The following is a 25,269-nucleotide window of genomic DNA, read 5'->3' as shown; positions in this document are numbered from 1 at the left end:
CGCAAGTTCAGGATTCTATTCTCGAACCACTCGCTTCGCTCGTGGTTCAACTATAGAATCCTTTCACTTGCTCGTTTTTCAATTCCACACTCGGCATTAAAATACAACTTTGCCCCCTTGTATAACAAATAACTATTAAAGTAAGTATACTTTTACGTAATCATGCGAAAACAACACAGTCATGTTAATCTATAGATTATCTGTGCATCAGGTCATACTATTAGAAAACAACATTTTTTTTAAATTATAAATAGGCTTACTCTTGGCCACAGACTAGCCAAAGGCAAAGACGTGGCCTACGATGGAGTAAGCTAGCCCAGAAGATGCCTGTTCACTCTTGATTTGAAGGTTGCCGGGTCATATGAGCATACTGCCATTTTCTGACTTTTAAGTATGAGGCATTAAGTTCATTATATCAGTGATTGTTTTGATGAAGTAAAGTTCCTATTCGATGACGTCACTACATCGCTGACAGCGTTTCGGTGACCAAAATAAAAAAAATTACACACCTTTTTAGTCGAAAATACGTAGTCATCATACAATTTTAACACACAAAATCTATAAATATTGTTTTTTTTTTTTCAAATACTACAGAAGACAATCATTTGTTATGCCAATTTCGATATGAGTCTAGTAGCCTATTATCTACGATATGGGCATTTTCGCGAAAAAAGATTCAAAACTTTTTTTTCTAAAATAGGTAAATTTAAAGTTTTTCCTACACAGAATCGATCGTACTAGGCAGAAAAAAGCGTCCTAAATTTAATTTTTCCACTTCGTTACCATTTTTCAAACACTTTGTACAGCGGTTACAAAGTGGAAAGTATGAAATATAATAGAAAATTTCGGGACCATTTTTGTCCCTTGTTTTTTGTCCTAGATCGAAAGGGCTCGTGATTCTGAGTAGGAAAAACATAAAACGCATAAAACGCGAAAATGCCCATTTTTACTTACATGTAAAAATCAGAAATTAGCCCATGTATGTTAAAACAGAAGCAAAACTTACCAGCGCCACAGATAACCCTCAACTCTCAATCCTTCTCATCAACTTGTCTATGCTCTCCTGATTTTTATAAATGCAAAGATCCATAAACGTCAGTCCCAGCAACAGGCTATGCCCAAGCATGTCTTTAGGCAAATCTTTCTGTGACCTGAACATGTTTTTGAGGTTTTCTGGCACTTTCACGTCTGATTCTATGGCGTTTTGGAAGAGCATCTCTATGGTTTGGTCTGTTGATACACGTTCGTTGCCGACGAGAGTGCCGTACAATCTGCAAAAAGTAATTTATTGATATTAGACCATTGATTAGTTTTTTTTTTCAATTTTCTGGCATCTACTCCCTGCCAGTTTATTAGTAATAGAATTACTGTCAAAGTAAAACGTGTAGTCACAGGGGATAGACTGCCATCTCTCGACACATGATTAAAACTTTTGAACCTCCGTTTTAACAATTTGGCTCATATTCATGACTTGATTGTTAAAATTGTCAATTACATATTAATATTAGCGCCATCTAGCCGAGAATCAACAAAAGGTGTAGCGCCGTCTAGTCGACCGAGTAGTTAAAAGTTAAAACGGAACTATCGTCCGCTAGATGGCACCACAATATCTTCGAGATAAATTAAAGGTTTATAGAGTGTAAACCTAATACGGGCGAACCTCTTAACTTAGGTGGTGAGTATAGGACATAAAAAATCTAATTAGATAACTTTTACTTAAAATTGTTTTTTTTTATCCATACAAATTAATTCGAACCGCAACGTAATATAAACGTACTCGCGTTAAACGCTCGTTGACAATTATCATTGATTGTCATCGCAACCACGTTTACAAGTAGGCACATTGCTGTAGAATTTTTTTCTTATTTTTCAAAAATCATTATGGGGTGAAAATTAAGAGTAACTCAAAAACACCTTTCAATTATGTGCCTGGTGCCGTAGCCGAATGGTATTTCTGCGACGTGAAACGAAAAAGAAACGTCGCGAAAGGTAGTCTGGCTCTGTTGCGCCAATACGCAAGAGCGATAGAGATAGATATTTATTAGCGTTTCGTTTCGTGAGCGTTTCGTGAGCGTGTGTGCCATTCGGCTACCTGGTTTCATTTATCGCCCTTGTTACGTTTGTGCACTGTATAGGTATATCGCTCGCTTTGTTAGAACAAACAGAAAAAAACATAGGTAGGCCAATATACGCAAGATTGTAAAAGGCGACATCTAGCGAGGTATGGGAGTACTTCATAGCAGTTGCATTGGCATTTCAAAGTATTTAATAGATGTCGTGAAAAAACTTTAAAAAGGTAAAAATATACATTAAGTTTCAAATAAAAATGACTAGCATTGTTTAACACAATGATACTAACGTATAAGTATATATACAATTTTCAACAATTATACAAGGTATTGTATTAAAAAATGTACTGAAAGGTATACACAAGTAATCATTACCTGTACGGAAGGGAATGTCTTAAAAATATACTTTGTGTTTGGGAATATCCTCTTTGGCTTGGTCATCGAAGCTGAAAATAAAAAAAAACATACAATAGGAATAAAGTAAGGAAAATATGTTATACGCAGAAAGGTAAGACGGAGGTATTTTCCCAACAGTGAGATACTCTTGGCTCATATGTGAGTGTGCACGGGAAAACGTCGCACTTTGTCGATTGCTATAAAGCCGCTTTGTCAGTTTATTCATATAAAGATACAAGTAAATCTCGCCTTAATGGTAACCGACAAAGTGGGACGTGATACTAAACACACTCACATATAAGTATAACGCCGTGGCTTGCGTGGGCGACGGTCGCGCGATGGTCGCGCGACGGCGATGCGACGCATACGAAATCAAACCTTATCGATATGGAAGTATGAGACGCGACGGCGACGGTCGCACGACGGTCGCGCGACCGTCGCCCACGCAAGACACGGCGTTACATGTACGGTCAACCAATTTGAATCATTGGCCACTCTAGAACCCTGTCTCATTGACACCGTGCATTATTGGCCATAGAAGTCACTTTTGACGTTGACTGTGAAAAGGTTATAATTAGTGGCCTGTGGCCTAGGATTCAAATTTGTTGACTGTACATAAACAAATATATTGAGACATCCTATAAAAAGGTCCTGTCATAATAGTCTAGAGCCAATTTGGCCACAAGTCGTCTCCTTCACGATTTTCGTCGACATCTCTTCTAAATACCTAAAACAGGTATGGATATGTTCCTCGTTCTCTCCAGATTACGAATTGACCTGTTTTAGTTTAAGGAGGGGGGACGGGTCGAGAAAAAGGGGGGAAAGATGGCGACCAACCATCATAGATATTTATTCACATCTCGAGTCCTATGGCACCAATCTGTTCGTGCAAGGTGTCGTTTGAAAGCTTATTAAACCTACTTTAATTGTTTTCAAATAACTATATAATTAAGAATTTTGTCTGGCAGGGGTTATCCTCCAGGTCGCATAAACGGGCGCTGACCGTAGTAAAGTATTCAATATTTTTGAGGTCTTATTTTACGGATCCATATGTGAGAAGTATCGTTTGAAAGATAATTAAACCTACTATAATTGTTTATATACATAACTATAGTATTAAAGGTAGCTGTTTACATAATATTTGAAAATATGTGTTTTTTATCGAGCATGAATCGCACAAGTACTGGTAAAAAGTCTGGTAAAACTTCTAAGACAATAAACAATAACGTTACCGCAAGTGATGTTTTTATAAAATTTACGCGACTATTCATGAGCTTTCTAAAAATATAAGTTTTATTGGTAAGTGATAATATAACCATTAAATTACGAATTTTGTTTCGTAGTGGTCACTCCGCCGGTCGCATAAAAATGAGCGCTGACCGTAGTAAAGTATTCAATATTTTTAAGTTCTTATTTTACGGATCCATATGTAAGAGGTATCATTTGAAAGCAAACTAAACCTACTATAATTATTTTTGAATAACTATAGTTATAAAGGTAGCTGTTTACAAAATATTTGAAAACATGAGTTTTTTTTTCGAGCACGAGTTGCACATATACAGATAAAAATGCTTCTAACTTAATAAACCATAACTTTACCGCAATTAATGTTATTATAAAATTTACGCGAAATTTCATGCGCTTTCTAAAAATATAAGTTTTATTGGTGTATAATAATATATGACCAAGTAATTACGAATTTGCTTTAGCAGGTGTCACTGCGCCCTGTCACGATATTGGGTGCTGACTGACGTCACCAAATTTTCTACGTTACTCAGATCCTATTTTACTGATAAATTTGTGAGAGGTATCATTTGAAAGCATATTATGCGTACTATCTTTATTTCTAATATTTCAAGTCGAAACTGTAGAAGTTTACAAAATATTTGATTAGTAATATGTGTATTTTACTGTGCATGAATAGCATTGGCATAAGACACGCTTCTAGCTCAATAAATTATAGTTTTCCGCAAATGAAATAATAACAAAATAAACGGAAAATCTATGACTTACACAAAAAATAAGTTTGGTTTGTATTGCATAAACAATTAATTTGAATTTGTTCAGCTCACCTACTGCGCACCATCATATAAATGGATGTCCACCGTCGTTGCCTTTTTTCATGATTTTTCAGATTTTATTTCACTAATCGTATATTCATAATAAATATAATCTATCACGTATCGAATTTACTTAAATACTTAATTGATCAGTAAAATAAAATCTGTAAAATGATGAAAAAATTAAGGCAACGGCGGTGGACATCCGTTTATATGACGATTGACCGTGCGCAGTGGGTATGGTGGACAAATTAACATTAATTGTTTAAGCAAATCTAACAAAACTCATTTTTTGTAAAGGCCATACATTTTGCGGTTCATTTCGTTATTATATTTTTTTTTTAATTTATTTATTTAAAGGTAACATACATTTTACATTTTTAAAGTTTCTCGCCAAACTGCTCATGCAGTTTGTTGGCGGATATCAATTGCGGAAAAATATAATTTATTGAGCTAGAAGCATGTTTCACTCGTATCAGTGCGAATGCTATTCATATACAATAAAAATATACATATTGTCAAATATTTTTTAAACTTTTCGGATTCGGTCAAAGCTTTTAACGACTTGTTTCTTGATGTCATTCATAAACACACTACTGAGGTCACTGTAAGTCGTTCCAAATTTGCTATCAAACCTTGGATGACCCCAGGTCTGATAAGATGTGCTAAGCACCGAGATCGCCTACATTTAAAATGCCGTAACAACCCTAATAATGAAACTTTAAGATTAATATACACTAGGTACAAAAACTTTTACAATAATTTGCTAAAGAAGCTGAAGTACCAGTACGAATCGCTAGAGCTAGAAAAAAGTAAGAACGACCCGAGGAAGCTTTGGGATACAATTAAAACGATTACGTACACAAAGAAAACGACTAAAGTACCGATAGAACTAACTCACATCAAGAACTCGGTATCCGAATCCCTAGACTACTGCAATGAATACTTTTCGAGCGTTGGTTGTACTCTGGCTGACGATATTTTAACTACTCTTAATAGTACTCAGGAAGCACTTGCTAGTAATATCTCAGTCAGGGTACCTTCAGCCCATTCCCTATTTTTGTATCCTACCGACGTAGCTGAAGTGGAATCCTTCATCAACGGTTTGAAGTCAGATTGTGCTCCGGGCATTGACGGGGTTTCAAACCGATTACTAAAGGTTGTCAGAAGTGTGATAGCGATACCTCTCGCTCACATATTTAACCTCAGCTTATCTGAAGGAGTCTTTCCTGAGGAATGGAAGGTATCGGCTGTTGTCCCTATTCACAAGTCAGGTCTTAAGTCCAATCCTTGTAACTACAGGCCGATCTCTTTGCTGGGAGCCTTCTCTAAACTCTTAGAGAAAGTAGTCAATAAACGGTTAGTGAGTTACTTGGAGAAAAATAACATTTTTTCTGAACACCAGTACGGTTTCCGAGCAGGGAAGTCGACTGCCGATGCTGTTGAACTTATGACTAAGCTAATCTCAGGATATTTGGATGACGGTAAAGCCTGCTTAGGAGTGTTCCTGGACCTGGCAAAGGCGTTTGATACTGTTTCTATCCCTATACTCCTGAGAAAGCTGGAGCACTGTGGGGTTAGGGGAAACGCCCTAAGCTGGTTTCAAAGTTACTTGACCGATCGGACCCAGAGAATAAAAATAGGTAAAGACGTGAGCAGCTCGAGGGAGCTAGATTTTGGTGTCCCGCAAGGCAGTATATTGGGTCCCACGCTCTTCATATTATATGTGAATGACATAGCTAACTTAAATTTGGGTCAGGCTGACGTGATATGCTACGCAGACGACACTGCTATTTTATTCCATGAAGACACCTGGAGTAAAGCTGTAAAATCTGCCGAGGAGGGAATGGCAGTGGTAGCAAATCGGCTTCAGCACAATTTACTGACCTTGAATGTTGACAAAACGAAGTTTGTATGCTTTCACAAATCCAAAGCTTCCGCGCCTGCCAATTTGCCAAATATTGTGATACATAGATGTTTTTCCTTCGGAACCCCAATCCCAAACTGCTCTTGTGACTATATTAAGCGAACCTCAACCATAAAATACCTTGGCGTTACATTTGACGAAAAACTTGACTTTCAACAACACATTCATCTTACTGCCAATCGAATACGGAAATTAATATATATTTTTAAGAACCTGCGTAATTCTGCGGATAAAAAGCTTCTGAAAACTGTATATGTTAGTATTTGCCAACCGATTCTGTCCTACTGCATAACTGCCTGGGGAGGAGCGGCTAAAACCGCTATAATTATGTTAGAAAGAGCTCAACGTGCGGTCCTAAAAGTGATTTTGAAGAAGCCAAGATTGTACCCAACCAAACAAGTTTACAAAGAGATGGAGATACCTAACGTTCGTAGTTTGTTTATTATGCGGGTAGTGCAAAACGAACACGCTAGAGTCCTTAGATCGCTTGACCTCTCAGTCATGATGCAGAAGCGTAAGTACAAAATTCCTATCCCAGCAGTAAAGACTGCATTTTCCAAAAGATTTGTTGAATTTCTCCAACCCTATATCTACAACAAAGTTAGTGCTTCAATTAATATTAAGGATTGTACAATCACAGAACTCAAACGCAAACTCAAAGGATGGCTCAGTACGCTATCCTACGAGGAGATCGAAGAAATAGTGAGAGTAAACACATGGACTAATTTATTTACATACACTCAATCATAACCCCCCCCCCCCCCCCCCCCCACACACACACACACACACACACACACACACACACACACACACACACACACACACACACACACACACACACACACACACACACACACACACACACACACACACACACACACACACACACACACACACTCACACTCACACTCACACTCACACTCACACTCACACTCACACTCACACTCACACTCACACTCACACTCACACTCACACTCACACTCACACTCACACTCACACTCACACTCACACTCACACTCACACTCACACTCACACTCACACTCACACTCACACTCACACTCACACTCACACTCACACTCACACTCACACTCACACTCACACTCACACTCACACTCACACTCACACTCACACTCACACTCACACTCACACTCACACTCACACTCACACTCACACTCACACTCACACTCACACTCACACTCACACTCACACTCACACTCACACTCACACTCACACTCACACTCACACTCACACTCACACTCACACTCACACTCACACTCACACTCACACTCACACTCACACTCACACTCACACTCACACTCACACTCACACTCACACTCACACTCACACTCACACTCACACTCACACTCACACTCACACTCACACTCACACTCACACTCACACTCACACTCACACTCACACTCACACTCACACTCACACTCACACTCACACTCACACTCACACTCACACTCACACTCACACTCACACTCACACTCACACTCACACTCACACTCACACTCACACTCACACTCACACTCACACTCACACTCACACTCACACTCACACTCACACTCACACTCACACTCACACTCACACTCACACTCACACTCACACTCACACTCACACTCACACTCACACTCACACTCACACTCACACTCACACTCACACTCACACTCACACTCACACTCACACTCACACTCACACTCACACTCACACTCACACTCACACTCACACTCACACTCACACTCACACTCACACTCACACTCACACTCACACTCACACTCACACTCACACTCACACTCACACTCACACTCACACTCACACTCACACTCACACTCACACACTCACACACTCACACACTCACACACTCACACACTCACACACTCACACACACACACACACACACACACACACACACACACACACACACACACACACACACACACACACACACACACACACACACACACACACACACACACACACACACACACACACACACACACACACACACACACACACACACACACACAGACACACAGACACACAGACACACAGACACACAGACACACAGACACACAGACACACAGACACACAGACACACAGACACACAGACACACAGACACACAGACACACAGACACACAGACACACAGACACACAGACACACAGACACACAGACACACAGACACACAGACACACAGACACACAGACACACAGACACACAGACACACAGACACACAGACACACAGACACACAGACACACAGACACACAGACACACAGACACACAGACACACAGACACACAGACACACAGACACACAGACACACAGACACACAGACACACAGACACACAGACACACAGACACACAGACACACAGACACACAGACACACAGACACACAGACACACAGACACACAGACACACAGACACACAGACACACAGACACACAGACACACAGACACACAGACACACAGACACACAGACACACAGACACACAGACACACAGACACACAGACACACAGACACACAGACACACAGACACACAGACACACAGACACACAGACACACAGACACACAGACACACAGACACACAGACACACAGACACACAGACACACAGACACACAGACACACAGACACACAGACACACAGACACACAGACACACAGACACACAGACACACAGACACACAGACACACAGACACACAGACACACAGACACACAGACACACAGACACACAGACACACAGACACACAGACACACAGACACACAGACACACAGACACACAGACACACAGACACACAGACACACAGACACACAGACACACAGACACACAGACACACAGACACACAGACACACAGACACACAGACACACAGACACACAGACACACAGACACACAGACACACAGACACACAGACACACAGACACACAGACACACAGACACACAGACACACAGACACACAGACACACAGACACACAGAACACAGACACACAGACACACAGACACACAGACACACAGACACACAGACACACAGACACACAGACACACAGACACACAGACACACAGACACACAGACACACAGACACACAGACACACAGACACACAGACACACAGACACACAGACACACAGACACACAGACACACAGACACACAGACACACAGACACACAGACACACAGACACACAGACACACAGACACACAGACACACAGACACACAGACACACAGACACACAGACACACAGACACACAGACACACAGACACACAGACACACAGACACACAGACACACAGACACACAGACACACAGACACACAGACACACAGACACACAGACACACAGACACACAGACACACAGACACACAGACACACAGACACACAGACACACAGACACACAGACACACAGACACACAGACACACAGACACACAGACACACAGACACACAGACACACAGACACACAGACACACAGACACACAGACACACAGACACACAGACACACAGACACACAGACACACAGACACACAGACACACAGACACACAGACACACAGACACACAGACACACAGACACACAGACACACAGACACACAGACACACAGACACACAGACACACAGACACACAGACACACAGACACACAGACACACAGACACACAGACACACAGACACACAGACACACAGACACACAGACACACAGACACACAGACACACAGACACACAGACACACAGACACACAGACACACAGACACACAGACACACAGACACACAGACACACAGACACACAGACACACAGACACACAGACACACAGACACACAGACACACAGACACACAGACACACAGACACACAGACACACAGACACACAGACACACAGACACACAGACACACAGACACACAGACACACAGACACACAGACACACAGACACACAGACACACAGACACACAGACACACAGAGACACACAGAGACACACAGAGACACAGAGACACAGAGACACAGAGACACAGAGACACAGAGACACAGAGACACAGAGACACAGAGACACAGAGACACAGAGACACAGAGACACAGAGACACAGAGACACAGACACACAGAGACACAGAGACACAGAGACACAGAGACACAGAGACACAGAGACACAGAGACACAGAGACACAGAGACACAGACACACAGACACACAGACACACAGACACACAGACACACAGACACACAGACACACAGACACACAGACACACAGACACACAGACACACAGACACACAGACACACAGACACACAGACACAGACACACAGACACACAGACACACAGACACACAGACACACAGACACACAGACACACAGACACACAGACACACAGACACACAGACACACAGACACACAGACACACAGACACACAGACACACAGACACACAGACACACAGACACACAGACACACAGACACACAGACACACAGACACACAGACACACAGACACACAGACACACAGACACACAGACACACAGACACACAGACACACAGACACACAGACACACAGACACACAGACACACAGACACACAGACACACAGACACACAGACACACAGACACACAGACACACAGACACACAGACACACAGACACACAGACACACAGACACACAGACACACAGACACACAGACACACAGACACACAGACACACAGACACACAGACACACAGACACACAGACACACAGACACACAGACACACAGACACACAGACACACAGACACACAGACACACAGACACACAGACACACAGACACACAGACACACAGACACACAGACACACAGACACACAGACACACAGACACACAGACACACAGACACACAGACACACAGACACACAGACACACAGACACACAGACACACAGACACACAGACACACAGACACACAGACACACAGACACACAGACACACAGACACACAGACACACAGACACACAGACACACAGACACACAGACACACAGACACACAGACACACAGACACACAGACACACAGACACACAGACACACAGACACACAGACACACAGACACACAGACACACAGACACACAGACACACAGACACACAGACACACAGACACACAGAGACACAGAGACACAGAGACACAGAGACACAGAGACACAGAGACACAGAGACACAGAGACACAGAGACACAGAGACACAGAGACACAGAGACACAGAGACACAGAGACACAGAGACACAGAGACACAGAGACACAGAGACACAGAGACACAGAGACACAGAGACACAGAGACACAGAGACACAGAGACACAGAGACACAGAGACACAGAGACACAGAGACACAGAGACACAGAGACACAGAGACACAGAGACACAGAGACACAGAGACACAGAGACACAGAGACACAGAGACACAGAGACACAGAGACACAGAGACACAGAGACACAGAGACACAGAGACACAGAGACACAGAGACACAGAGACACAGAGACACAGAGACACAGAGACACAGAGACACAGAGACACAGAGACACAGAGACACAGAGACACAGAGACACAGAGACACAGAGACACAGAGACACAGAGACACAGAGACACAGAGACACAGAGACACAGAGACACAGAGACACAGAGACACAGAGACACAGAGACACACACACACACACACACACACACACACACACACACACACACACACACACACACACACACACACACACACACACACACACACACACACACACACACACACACACACACACACACACACACACACACACACACACACACACACACACACACACACACACACACACACACACACACACACACACACACACACACACACACACACACACACACACACACACACACACACACACACACACACACACACACACACACACACACACACACACACACACACACACACACACACACACACACACACACACACACCTCTTTTTTTCCCAAATTGTAGTTAGTTATAATTAATGAAAACAAATTGATAGACTCACCCTATATTTTCTTAAATAGTTTGTTCATATCTAGTATACATAAGTACAAAAACTGTGTGTTTTGTTGTTAACGATGCGCGCAACCTGTTGTTTTGAATACTCCTAACTGTGTTGGCTACCTACAGGACAGGCTCTGCCTAGTGTAGGAACCTTTGTAAGTCTTTGCGTTCATGTTATTAGAGTACTGCTTATTTTTGTCTTGATAATTGTAATTGCTTATTGTCATGTACTGTAATAAAAATTTACTTTACTACTTTTACTTACTTTACTTCTACAATTACGACTAAAATTATTAAAAAGTAACGATAGTACGTATAATATGCTTTCAAATGATACCTCTCACAAATTGATCGCTAAAATAGGATCTGAGAAATACATAAAATTAGGCGACGGTTAGCACCTATTTACGTCACGGGGGTGCAATGACACCTGCTAAACCAAATTCGTAATTACTTGGTTGTATAATAGACACACAGACACACAGACACACAGACACACAGACACACAGACACACAGACACACAGACACACAGACACACAGACACACAGACACACAGACACACAGACACACAGACACACAGACACACAGACACACAGACACACAGACACACAGACACACAGACACACAGACACACAGACACACAGACACACAGACACACAGACACACAGACACACAGACACACAGACACACAGACACACAGACACACAGACACACAGACACACAGACACACAGACACACAGACACACAGACACACAGACACACAGACACACAGACACACAGACACACAGACACACAGACACACAGACACACAGACACACAGACACACAGACACACAGACACACAGACACACAGACACACAGACACACAGACACACAGACACACAGACACACAGACACACAGACACACAGACACACAGACACACAGACACACAGACACACAGACACACAGACACACAGACACACAGACACACAGACACACAGACACACAGACACACAGACACACAGACACACAGACACACAGACACACAGACACACAGACACACAGACACACAGACACACAGACACACAGACACACAGACACACAGACACACAGACACACAGAGACACAGAGACACAGAGACACAGAGACACAGACACACAGACACACAGAGACACAGAGACACAGAGACACAGAGACACAGAGACACAGAGACACAGAGACACAGAGACACAGAGACACAGAGACACAGAGACACAGAGACACAGAGACACAGAGACACAGAGACACAGAGACACAGAGACACAGAGACACAGAGACACAGAGACACAGAGACACAGAGACACAGAGACACAGAGACACAGAGACACAGAGACACAGAGACACAGAGACACAGAGACACAGAGACACAGAGACACAGAGACACAGAGACACAGAGACACAGAGACACAGAGACACAGAGACACAGAGACACAGAGACACAGAGACACAGAGACACAGAGACACAGAGACACAGAGACACAGAGACACAGAGACAGAGAGACACAGAGACACAGAGACACAGAGACACAGAGACACAGAGACACAGAGACACAGAGACACAGAGACACAGAGACACAGAGACACAGAGACACAGAGACACAGAGACACAGAGACACAGAGACACAGAGACACAGAGACACAGAGACACAGAGACACAGAGACACAGAGACACAGAGACACAGAGACACAGAGACACAGAGACACAGAGACACAGAGACACAGAGACACACACACACACACACACACACACACACACACACACACACACACACACACACACACACACACACACACACACACACACACACACACACACACACACACACACACACACACACACACACACACACACACACACACACACACACACACACACACACACACACACACACACACACACACACACACACACACACACACACACACACACACACACACACACACACACACACACACACACACACACACACACACACACACACACACACACACACACACACACACACACACACACACACACACACACACACACACACACACACACACACACACACACACACACCTCTTTTTTCCCAAATTGTAGTTAGTTATAATTAATGAAAACAAATTGATAGACTCACCCTATATTTTCTTAAATAGTTTGTTCATATCTAGTATACATAAGTACAAAAACTGTGTGTTTTGTTGTTAACGATGCGCGCAACCTGTTGTTTTGAATACTCCTAACTGTGTTGGCTACCTACAGGACAGGCTCTGCCTAGTGTAGGAACCTTTGTAAGTCTTTGCGTTCATGTTATTAGAGTACTGCTTATTTTTGTCTTGATAATTGTAATTGCTTATTGTCATGTACTGTAATAAAAATTTACTTTACTACTTTTACTTACTTTACTTCTACAATTACGACTAAAATTATTAAAAAGTAACGATAGTACGTATAATATGCTTTCAAATGATACCTCTCACAAATTGATCGCTAAAATAGGATCTGAGAAATACATAAAATTAGGCGACGGTTAGCACCTATTTACGTCACGGGGGTGCAATGACACCTGCTAAACCAAATTCGTAATTACTTGGTTGTATAATATCATACATCAATAAAACTTATATTTTTAGAAAGCATATGAAATGTCCTGTAAATCTTATCATAACATTATTTGCTTTAGATTCTAATATACCTATTTTTTATGATCTCGTTCCCAGATTCATACTTGGAGAGTGCTATGTACTCCTTAATTGTCATTTTGTATCAGACTGAGAACTATAAGCAATTAAATCAATTGTGTAAGATGTAATACATATGATGTGGATGTACTGTAATAAATAAACAATAAACAATTTGCGGTAAAGTTATTGTTTATTGGTCATGCACCAAGATACAATATACAATCTTAAAAATTATGAAAACGGCAACGAAAATGGTCATCCATGTATATGACGGTGCGCAGTGAGTATGATGGATAAATTAACATTAATTCTTTATGCAATACTGACAAAACTTATTATTTGAAAAGGTCATACATTTCGCCGTTTATTTTGTTATTATATCAATTGCGGAAAAAATATAATTCATTGAGCTAGAAGCATGTTTTACTCACATCGGTTCCAATGCATATTTTCAAATATTTTGTTAGCTACTACAGTTACAACTAAAATTATTGAGAACTAATGATAGTACGCATAATATGCTTTCAAAAGATTCCTGTTAAATAAAATAGGATCTGAAAAATATAGACAATTTGGCGACGGTCAGCATCCATACGTGGCCGGGCGCTGTGGCACCTACTTAACCATATTTGTAATTACTTGGTTATATAATATCATACACCAATAAAACTTATGTTATTAGAAATTCACACTTATGTTATTAGAAGTTCACACGAAATTCCGCGTAAATCTTATACTAACATCAATTCCGGAAAAGTTGTTGTTTATTGATTAAGAAGCATTTTTTACCAGTAGGTACTTGTGCGACTCATGGAGTCATGGTCTATAAAACACATATTTTCAAATATTTTCTAAACAGCTACCTTTATGATTATAGTTATTTATAAAAAAATATAGTAGGTTTAATTAGCTTTGAAACGATACCTCTCACATATGGATCCGTAAAATAGGACCTAAAAAATATTGAATACTTTACTACGGTCAGCGCCCATTTCTGCGACCGGGCAGAGTGACTCCTGCTAAACCAAATTCGTAATTACATGGTTATATATTATCATATACCAATGAAACTTATATTTTTAGAAAGAGCATGAATAGACGCGAAAATTTTATAATAACATCAATTGCGGTAAAGTTATTGTTTATTGAGTTAGACGCATTTTTTCTAGTACTTGTGCAATTCATGCGCGATAAAAAAACACATATTTTCAAATATTTCGTAAACGGTTACTTTTATGAGTATAGTTATTTAAAAACAATTAAAGTAGGTTTAATAAGCTTTCAAACGACACCTTGCACGAACAGATTGGTGCCATAGGACTCGAGATGTGAATAAATATCTATGATGGTCGGCCGCCATCTTTCTCCCCCTTTTTCTCAACCCGTCCCCCCCTCCTTAAACTAAAACAGGTCAATTCGTAATCTGAAGATAACGAGGAACACATCCATACCTGTTTTAGGTATTTAGAAGAGATGTCGACGACTTTTTGTAAAAGAGGTCGTTTGGTCCCTAACTATAAGTACATAATATTTTAAAACTTTAATTTTTATGTGTCAAAATTACTGTGCATTATTACTTAAGTGCTTACTTAATATTACTAGAATTAATCATAGCCACGATCATAGCAATCATCTGCCTTCTGCAAGTTCTAGCATTGTTAGGGTCGCTACCGGCAGCCCTAAGAGATGTAGCTTTAGCCTTCATTAAATAAATAAATAAATAAATAAATAAATATTGGGGACACCTTACACAGATCAACTTAGCCCCAAACTAAGCAAAGCTTGTACTATGGGTGCTAACCGATGATATACATACTTAAATAGATAAATACATACTTATATACATAGAAAACATCCATGACTCAGGAACAAATATCAGTGCTCATCACACAAATAAATGCCCTTACCGGGATTCGAACCCAGGACCGCGGCTTAGCAGGCAGGGTCACTACCGACTGAGCCAGACCGGTCGTCAAAACCGGTCTTCATTGCATAGATGGCGTTACTAGTATCTTAATATTATAATGTATATTATGTATACTCACTCAATATTACTAGAGTTTAACATAGCCACAATCATAGCTATCATCTGAGCCTTCTGCAAGTTCACACCGATAGCTTTAGCATTGTTAGGGTCGCTACCGGCAGCCCTAAGAGATGTAGCTTCAGCTTTCATTACATAGATGGCGTTACTAGTATCTTAATATTATAATCATACACCGGTTTCGCGGGGGCAAATCTGTACTGACGTTTAATAGTGCGAGGACACATTAAACTAATTTTATTATTTGATATCGATAAAAATGTCGTACTACCGTTGTGTAATTTCAAGAATTTGAATGAAGAAGAAAACTACATACACAAAAATAAACTTTTTGAGGAATTAACTTTCTTTAATATTTAATATAATTTTCATAATATACAATCAAAATTTTTTCCACATTTTCCACATTTTCGTGACATGAATTTTACATTTCTTGCAAAAGTAAGTCGTACCTTTATCATCTATATCTGAATGGTCAGGTTTCCAGGAAGATGAATGATCTTTTTTCTTGCGTGGCATTTTTAGCCGCCTTAAGAAACAAAAAGGTAGATTTAATTGATCGGAATGCAAAATAATATTGTTGTAGGTACTAGATGAATTATTCAACGATTCAATGGTTGTCAAAAGTGACTCGACACAGTCAATGTCAGATATCGATTGTTTATAGTTGCGATAAGTATAAATGAAAGAGGTTTGCACATAGTTAAACGTATTCAAACTTAGCCATTAGTTTAGTTATGATAATGATGGTTAAAAATTTATTTTTATGGATGTCGATAAACTAAGTCGATATTTAATGAATCACTAGCACTGGTACATTTTTGCCCCCGCGAAACCGGTGTTTGATTATAATGTATACTCGGATGTATATCTAGATTCCTAAAGTTTTTTCTTCTATTTTTGTTTCGCCTAAAACTTTTTGCTATAATAATCAGTTGGCCTAATGATGATATGCCCGAATTGTGGTTGACCTATTCTGTTCTGGGTGACATTTTTATGCCCTAAAATTTTGTGTTCTAATATTAATTGGCATACTTATTAGTTGTACTAATATAATTTTTCATAATAGTTCATTGTCATAATCTTTTCTCTTCCTAATGCACTGTATAGCCTAATAATTATTACTCCTAAAGCGATTTAAACTAATATTATGTGTTGTAATATTTTTGCTCCTACTTTAATTTTGTAGAAATATTAGATGGCCCACTTGTTGGTACTAAATACTATAGTAATTTGGCCGTGTACTTTGGCTTAATATTTCCAATGTAACCTAAGCCACGTTTTGTGGAAACAAGTCGATTTTGTGGTTGTCGCAGTTATAACCTAATCTAACCCACTTTTCTTGCAACAAGTCGTTTCTTTAATCGTCACAGTTCTAACCTAACTTAACCCACTTTTGTTGCAACAAGTCGTTTCTTTCGTGGCCACAGTTCTAACCTAACCTAACCCACTTTTGTTGCAAGTCGATTCTTTGATGGTCACAGTTCTAACCTAACCTAACCCACTTTTGTTGCAACAAGTCGTTTCTTTAATGGTCACAATTCTAACCTAACCTAACAAACACACTTTTGTTGCAACAAGTCGTTTCTTTCATGGTCACAATTCTAACCTAACCTAACCCACTTTTGTTGCAAGTCGTTTCTTTAATGGTCACAGTTCTAACCTAACCTACCCACTTTTGTTGCAACAAGTCGTTTCTTTAATTGTCGCAGTTCTAATCTAACCTAACCCACTTTTGTTGCAACAAGTCGTTTCTTTCATGGTCACAGTTCTAACCTAACCTAACCCACTTCTGTTGCAAGTCGTTTCTTTAATGGTCACAGTTCTAACCTAACCTAACCCACTTTTGTTGCAACAAGTTGTTTCTTTAATCGTCGCAGTTCTAATCTAACCTAACCCACTTTTGTTGCAACAAGTCGTTTCATTCACGGGGCACATGGTAAAGGTATATTATTAAACCTGACATGTTTGAGAACAATGAATAAGTGGGCAATCATTATTATACGGATTATATATTGGGCTAATACATATGAGGCGAAAAGTGTTATGAAATAATAGTATATATCAAAAGTTTTTATGATCATAAATTTTATTGCAAATAAAATAAGGCCTTTTAAGTAATATAGTAATAATAAATAGGACAAATAAAGATTAGGCCTTCCATTACAGTATGCCAAGTATGATGTTATGCTAAATGATTATTAGGTTACATGCCCATTAGGCCAAAACGGTTAGGCCAAGTGAGAATAGAGCAAACGTTCTTAGGAATGTAGAGGGACACCCTGTATACTCACTCAATATTACTAGAGTTTAACATAGCCACAATCATAGCTATCATCTGGGCCTTCTGCAAGTTCACACCGATAGCTTTAGCATTGTTAGGGTCGCTACCGGCAGCCCTAAGAGATGTAGCTTCAGCCTTCATTACATAGATGGCGTTACTAGTATCTTAATATTAGAATGTATACTCACTCAATATTACTAGAGTTTAACATAGCCACAATCATAGTTATCAAATGATAACTATGATTGTGGCTATGTTAAACTCAAATGAGCCTTCTGCAAGTTCACAGCAATAGCTTTCGCATTATTAGGGTCGCTACTCGCTACCGGCAGCCCTAAGAGATGTAGCTTCAGCCTTCATTATATAGATGTCGTTACTAGTATCTTAATTAAAGTATACCACTTACTCAATATTACTAGAATTATTATTGATCACAGCCACAATCATAGCCATCATCTGAGCCTTCTGCAAGTTCACACCGATAGCTTTAGCATTGTTAGGGTCGCAACCGGCAGCCCTAAGAGATGTAGCTTCAGCCTTCATTATATAGATGTCGTTACTAGTATCTTAATTAAAGTATACCACTTACTCAATATTACTAGAATTGATTATAGCCACAATCATAGCTATCATCTGAGCCTTCTGCAAGTTCACAGCAATAGCTTTAGCATTGTTAGGGTCGCTACCGGCAGCCCTAAGAGATGTAGCTTCAGCCTTCATTATATAGATGTCGGCTGGAGGTAGACGGTGTACTATTGATGATGCCTGGAAGAAAAAACATACAATTGAGAAATATGTAAATAAGGTTAAATAAGAAATTACTATTGTCCCAGAGCTGTAAGAGCCTCTTTTTGACACATGACAGCGTCCACAATACGTAAACTCGCGCAACCTAATGAAATTTTAAATAAAATCCTGTAATAATATTTTTAAAAATCAAGTACTTAAAAACAATATTTCTTTTACTTTAAACATAATCCTCCACGTGTTACATTTTTGCGGATCTTCGTTAGTGAGTATTTTACGATATTAATTTATCATGCAGGATTTACTTATTATGTCATTTATCATTCATTTTTATTTTTAAACTAGTGCTATGGCAGAGTCTGTCATTTCGATTCAAATAACATTTCAGTAAGTTGATAGAAATCGTATATTTGTTTAAGCGCCTCCTTGTACATAGGGCCTAATCGATTCAACCAATTCGAAATTAATCGTTAGATTTGGCAAACGATACGTCTTAGCCACATCGCAACATACTTCAAAACGAATGTGTCAAAAATGTGAACTTACAGATCCGGCACAATATAAACCAAAGACATATATAACTCCGTATAGATAGATAAAGTCTAAGAAAAAAACCTACCTCAGTACCATACAGAAAAAGGTACGGTGGCCTAGATGGCATTACATCTTTGGGTACGCTCAGCTAGATGGCGCTAATATTAATATTTGACATTTTAAAACATATCAAGCTAAGAATATGGGCCAAATTGTCAAAACTGAGGTTCAAAAGTTTTAAGCCTGTGTCGAGAGATGGCAGTCTATGCACTGTGATTACCTGATTACACATTTTACTTTGACAATAACTCTCTGTAATACTCGATCCTCTTTGCTATAAACTGAAATAACCAATAGACTGGTATTCTAAATGATGGAAATTCCTAATGATTATTGGTTTATACGACGGATGATAAAAGAAGAATTTTGAAGTCTAACATTTCTATACGAAATTGCAGTCTTTCAATGTTCAGCGCCATCTATTGATCGGCATGTGAACTAATTTGACTAGATTTGGCGAGTCTCATAAGTTTTGCAGCTAAAAAAATTATAGAACTGAGAAAAGAGTAAAGTGAGCTGGTTTGGCGTACCTAAATTCTTTTAAAAGGAATGGACGACGCGACGCTATTTATGTTTTGCTCGGATACGATCTTACCACACTTGTGACCTGTGATAATACTGTGAACTTTTCAAATTCCTTTTCTATGCTTATAATTTAGATAGGCGCATATTGATGTATATGTATGAATAACAATATAATAAGACCAAAAAAATTTCATAAATATTTTAATAGGACTATTATTTTAATATAAACTGAAATAAATATACAAAGAAAAAAAAAATTACCAAGGCCTCCAATGTCCGATGCTGGATTCGAACCAGGTACTCCGTTATAGCCACGGATGTAAACCACTCAGCCAACCGGTCACGGCGGCAAGAAGGTCGAAATTTTGTATATGACACAATTACCGAAGGCTTATGGCGCCTCCTGGCCATCTCTGAGGTAGAACGGAACTAGTTCGACTCCTAACTGAATCAAACCATGTGATTACGAGTTAGCGAAGAGAGATGGCGCCACCATGTTCACTCTAAGACCAAATTAAATTGTTTCATAGGAAATATTTTAATTTGTGAAAATTAATAATATATAAACAGAAATAAATGTCATATACAAACCAAAAATTACCAAGGTTGGAACACCGATGCTGGATTAACAGCGTGCAGCGACTTTATTGACAATTTTTTTAATTTTATACTACTACTATGCTATTTCCACATTTTTTAAAAATTCTTCAATACTTTTTATTACACATAAATTTTAATTTTTTATGATTCCTGTTAGGGTAAAAGCTTTATTGACAATTAAAATATCAACACTTACAATATCATAAATATCAGTGATCTGCAATTTCTTCCCATCCGGATATTCAATAGGATCATATCTCCAGTCAGTCACTGTGTAGTCGTTTCGATTGATCAACGTCCATACAACTGAGTTTACGTTGATGTATACCGCGAGGACTGATTGGCAATTCTGTAAAACAAAATCAGGTTAAGGCTTTTTTTTTTAAAGAAATCAATCACTAACATCAGTCATATGTAACTCCACATAGACGGATAAAGTCTAAGAAAACTGCGAGGACTGATTGGCAATACTGTAAAAACAAGTTTTCAGGTTAGACAATGTTAGACATTGTTGTTGAATGTCCTAAGGCACCATAGGTGCATAGGGCTTCCACAAGATCCTTCCACGCCTTTCTATCTTGAGCCACTGCCTTGGCCTCGTTCTAGTTCAGTCCATATTCCCTCAGCTCGTTCTCAACGCTCCGCCTCCAGGTGTGTACGGGGGTATGGGCGTTTGCGGGCTCGCCTTTCCTCCTTAAGGCCGCCACTCAAACGCGATACTGGCGCTGTTGGAAGCTCCTCTTCAAACGGTATGGTATGACCGATTCATCTCCATTGCCCACACCTTCCTAGGCGATCAGAGGTTGTCGGCACATACATCCTCATTTCTTATGAGTGTTTTTTCTTAGGTTAGACATTATTTTCTAAGAAATCAATCACTATGATCAATTGGATAAGTGTGGCATAGGAGATGTATTGACAAAATTAAAAAGTAAATTTCAATTCATACAAGCTACTCCATCATGAAAACAAAATCAAGATAATGAAAGCAATCGCATCAGTCCCTCACTTTGTCCAAGATTCCATTTTTAGAATGCTTCAATATGCTCAGGATTCAATGTGTCTGTGTCCCTCGCCATAAATATGTCTTTTTGTTCCCTTGTCACACAATGTCAACAGAAATAATGATACTATCATAAATTTTTAGCCCAATGGTTGAGTGGCAGAGAATGTCTCAAGGCGTTAAGTACGCCGTTTGTACTATTCTTTGTAAATTTGTAATAAAGTTTAAATAAATAAATATTGACTCACCTTTCTGACACTTTCATTTAAAGCAGGATGCAAAATCTGTCCTTTAATCTTGTTATTCCTTTTCTCTTTCTTTTCCGGGCCTTCCAGTATGCTGTCATACAACTTGATGGAGGTTTTCTTTGTGAAACCTTCAACTAACTCCAAGTCAGATAATGTGTTAATTTGACCCTTGCTGCTTCGCCATTGGGAGAACTTCTTTAGTTTTGCTTTACTTATGTTGTAGCTGAAAAAGCAATAATAATAGTCCCAATAGTAATTTCAGTAAACAGTCTCATAGCGAGGAGTCTCAACCAACATCTTGAGAGCCTTTCGCTAGGTGGCTGGATCAAGGGCCAGATGCGTTGATCTTGTGTCTGACAGTTCCTTAGTCAGAAGCCCTAATCACGACAGCTTCGGCCCCGCCCTACTGTTGGTCTGGTTTTTATAATGTGTTTATATTTTTGTATAGAATTGCAAATTTAAATAATCAGCAAGGGTGTACTGCTGTTGGGGCAAAGTAGGTTTTTCCTCAGTTGAAGTACTTAACTGTCACTTAGTGGGGCAGGAAATCCAACTGGCTTGAGGATACCAAATCCATAAAATAATAAAATATCCCAGTTCATAAAACTGACAGGTACAGCTCATGATTTACCAGTAAAATATTAAATTAATATTAAAATATTAAATATTATAGGACATTCTTACACAGATTGACTGAGCCCCACGGTAAGCTCAAGAAGGCTTGTGTTGTGGGTACTCAGACAACGATATATATAATATATAAATACTTATAACATCCATGACTCAGGAACAAATATCTGTGCTCATCACACAAATAAATGCCCTTACCGGGATTCGAACCCGGGACAGCGGCGTAGCAGGCAGGGTCACTACCGACTGCGCCAGACCGGTCGTCAAAATAATTTAAAATACCATAAATATGCCTATCATGTTGAAAAGTAAATTACAATACATACTCAGAAATTTCAGTGTTAGCATCATTGATGATCTTGATAATTTTCTCCTTTTGTGCCTCTGAGTATTTGTCGAACCCTTGACTGTAGAAATATTTAGGAGTGGCTAACACTCGGCAGCTTGTACAAATGTATCCCTGTAAAATTATAACACATAATTATAAATCTTCAATTAAATTGCAACGGGTAAGTAGTAGAAAATTCACAGATCTTATCTTATGTCGTCAATTATAACCAGCCTCTTTTTCTAAAAAACAATCATTGAGCATGTTGCTCCCTAACATTAGACTACTCTAAGCTCGGCCGGCCTACTGGGATTTGATATGAGGCAATCTGCCACTATTGAAATTATTGTCACCTAGTTATCAGCATAAAGTAGATTTAAACAAATTTAAGTGAAAATATACTACATTAACTAGTTTTACTTTCAGAACTTAGCTTTACTTTTTATCACAAAATTACCACAATATCTCACTAGGTACAGGCTGTATTAAAATAAAAAAAGTACAAATACACAAAAAATATGTATCAAGTATTTAGAGGTTATATTTTAGGTTATGTTTCTCTACATTACAACTATTTTCAATGAAATGATAACTTACCAAGTGTCTCCACGGTTGTGTATAAAAAGATATCATTGTAACTTTACCTAAGCATCACGTTATGAACTAAAACACAGCATTTAACGCTTATAAACTTTATGCAAAATCCAATCCGATCCGAAGAACAAATCAAAACAATGCAATGCAATGTCAATAATGAATGACACTGTCAACTGGAAAGTGTCACAGAACAGAACTCACAGTTCCAAAATACGCTGTTTAATTTTATTTTACAATCATGATTGCATACGATGAAAATTAATGATTATTTTTAAATGAACAATGCAAATAATAATACAATTAGTCAAAAAGTGCATCAGCAATAAGACGGCATAAGTCCTTAGGTCTTTACACCGCCATCTTGTAAAAATTATTGAAATTAGGTCGCTACGAGGAAGTGCAAAACCGTTGGTTCCGGTATGTATGGAGATTTGGTTTCGTGAGAAATCAGATAGATGTCAGGACAGTATTCCTTATTTGATAAGTATTTTGAGCAGCGAAATAGTCGATATGTTGTACGATATGACGTCAAGTACTTGAAATATCT

General features: G+C 39.4%; 1 protein-coding gene across 1 annotated transcript; it reads right to left on the bottom strand.

Annotated features, from left to right (window-relative positions):
• Positions 1–950: 950 nt before the first annotated feature.
• On the bottom strand, positions 951–24,864 carry LOC125232217 (transcription elongation factor, mitochondrial). Its single transcript, XM_048137851.1, has 7 exons — positions 24,723–24,864; positions 24,124–24,257; positions 23,168–23,390; positions 22,113–22,265; positions 20,040–20,215; positions 2,445–2,515; positions 951–1,271 (listed from the first exon to the last, which is right to left on the bottom strand). Exons 1-6 carry the CDS (start codon positions 24,756–24,758, stop codon positions 2,464–2,466), a joined length of 774 nt encoding a protein of 257 aa, XP_047993808.1. The 5' UTR covers positions 24,759–24,864; the 3' UTR covers positions 951–1,271; positions 2,445–2,463.
• Positions 24,865–25,269: the final 405 nt, after the last annotated feature.

Source organism: Leguminivora glycinivorella, chromosome 12 (genome assembly GCF_023078275.1).
Source record: "Leguminivora glycinivorella isolate SPB_JAAS2020 chromosome 12, LegGlyc_1.1, whole genome shotgun sequence".
NCBI classification, from domain to species: Eukaryota; Metazoa; Arthropoda; class Insecta; order Lepidoptera; family Tortricidae; genus Leguminivora; species Leguminivora glycinivorella.
The sequence above is the reverse complement of the archived record's forward strand: the minus strand, read 5'-3'. Positions and strand labels throughout refer to the sequence as shown.

Bases quoted from the DNA above. Each gene is read 5' to 3' on its own strand.
- LOC125232217 (XM_048137851.1), bottom strand. From the start codon at position 24,758: ATGATATCTTTTTATACACAACCGTGGAGACACTTG. The intron at 24,258-24,722 runs GTAAGTTATCAT...ATAATTTTACAG, and splicing joins CACAACCGTGGAGACACTTG to GGATACATTTGTACAAGCTG. The intron at 22,266-23,167 runs GTGAGTCAATAT...TTTGTTTTACAG, and splicing joins TAAATGAAAGTGTCAGAAAG to AATTGCCAATCAGTCCTCGC.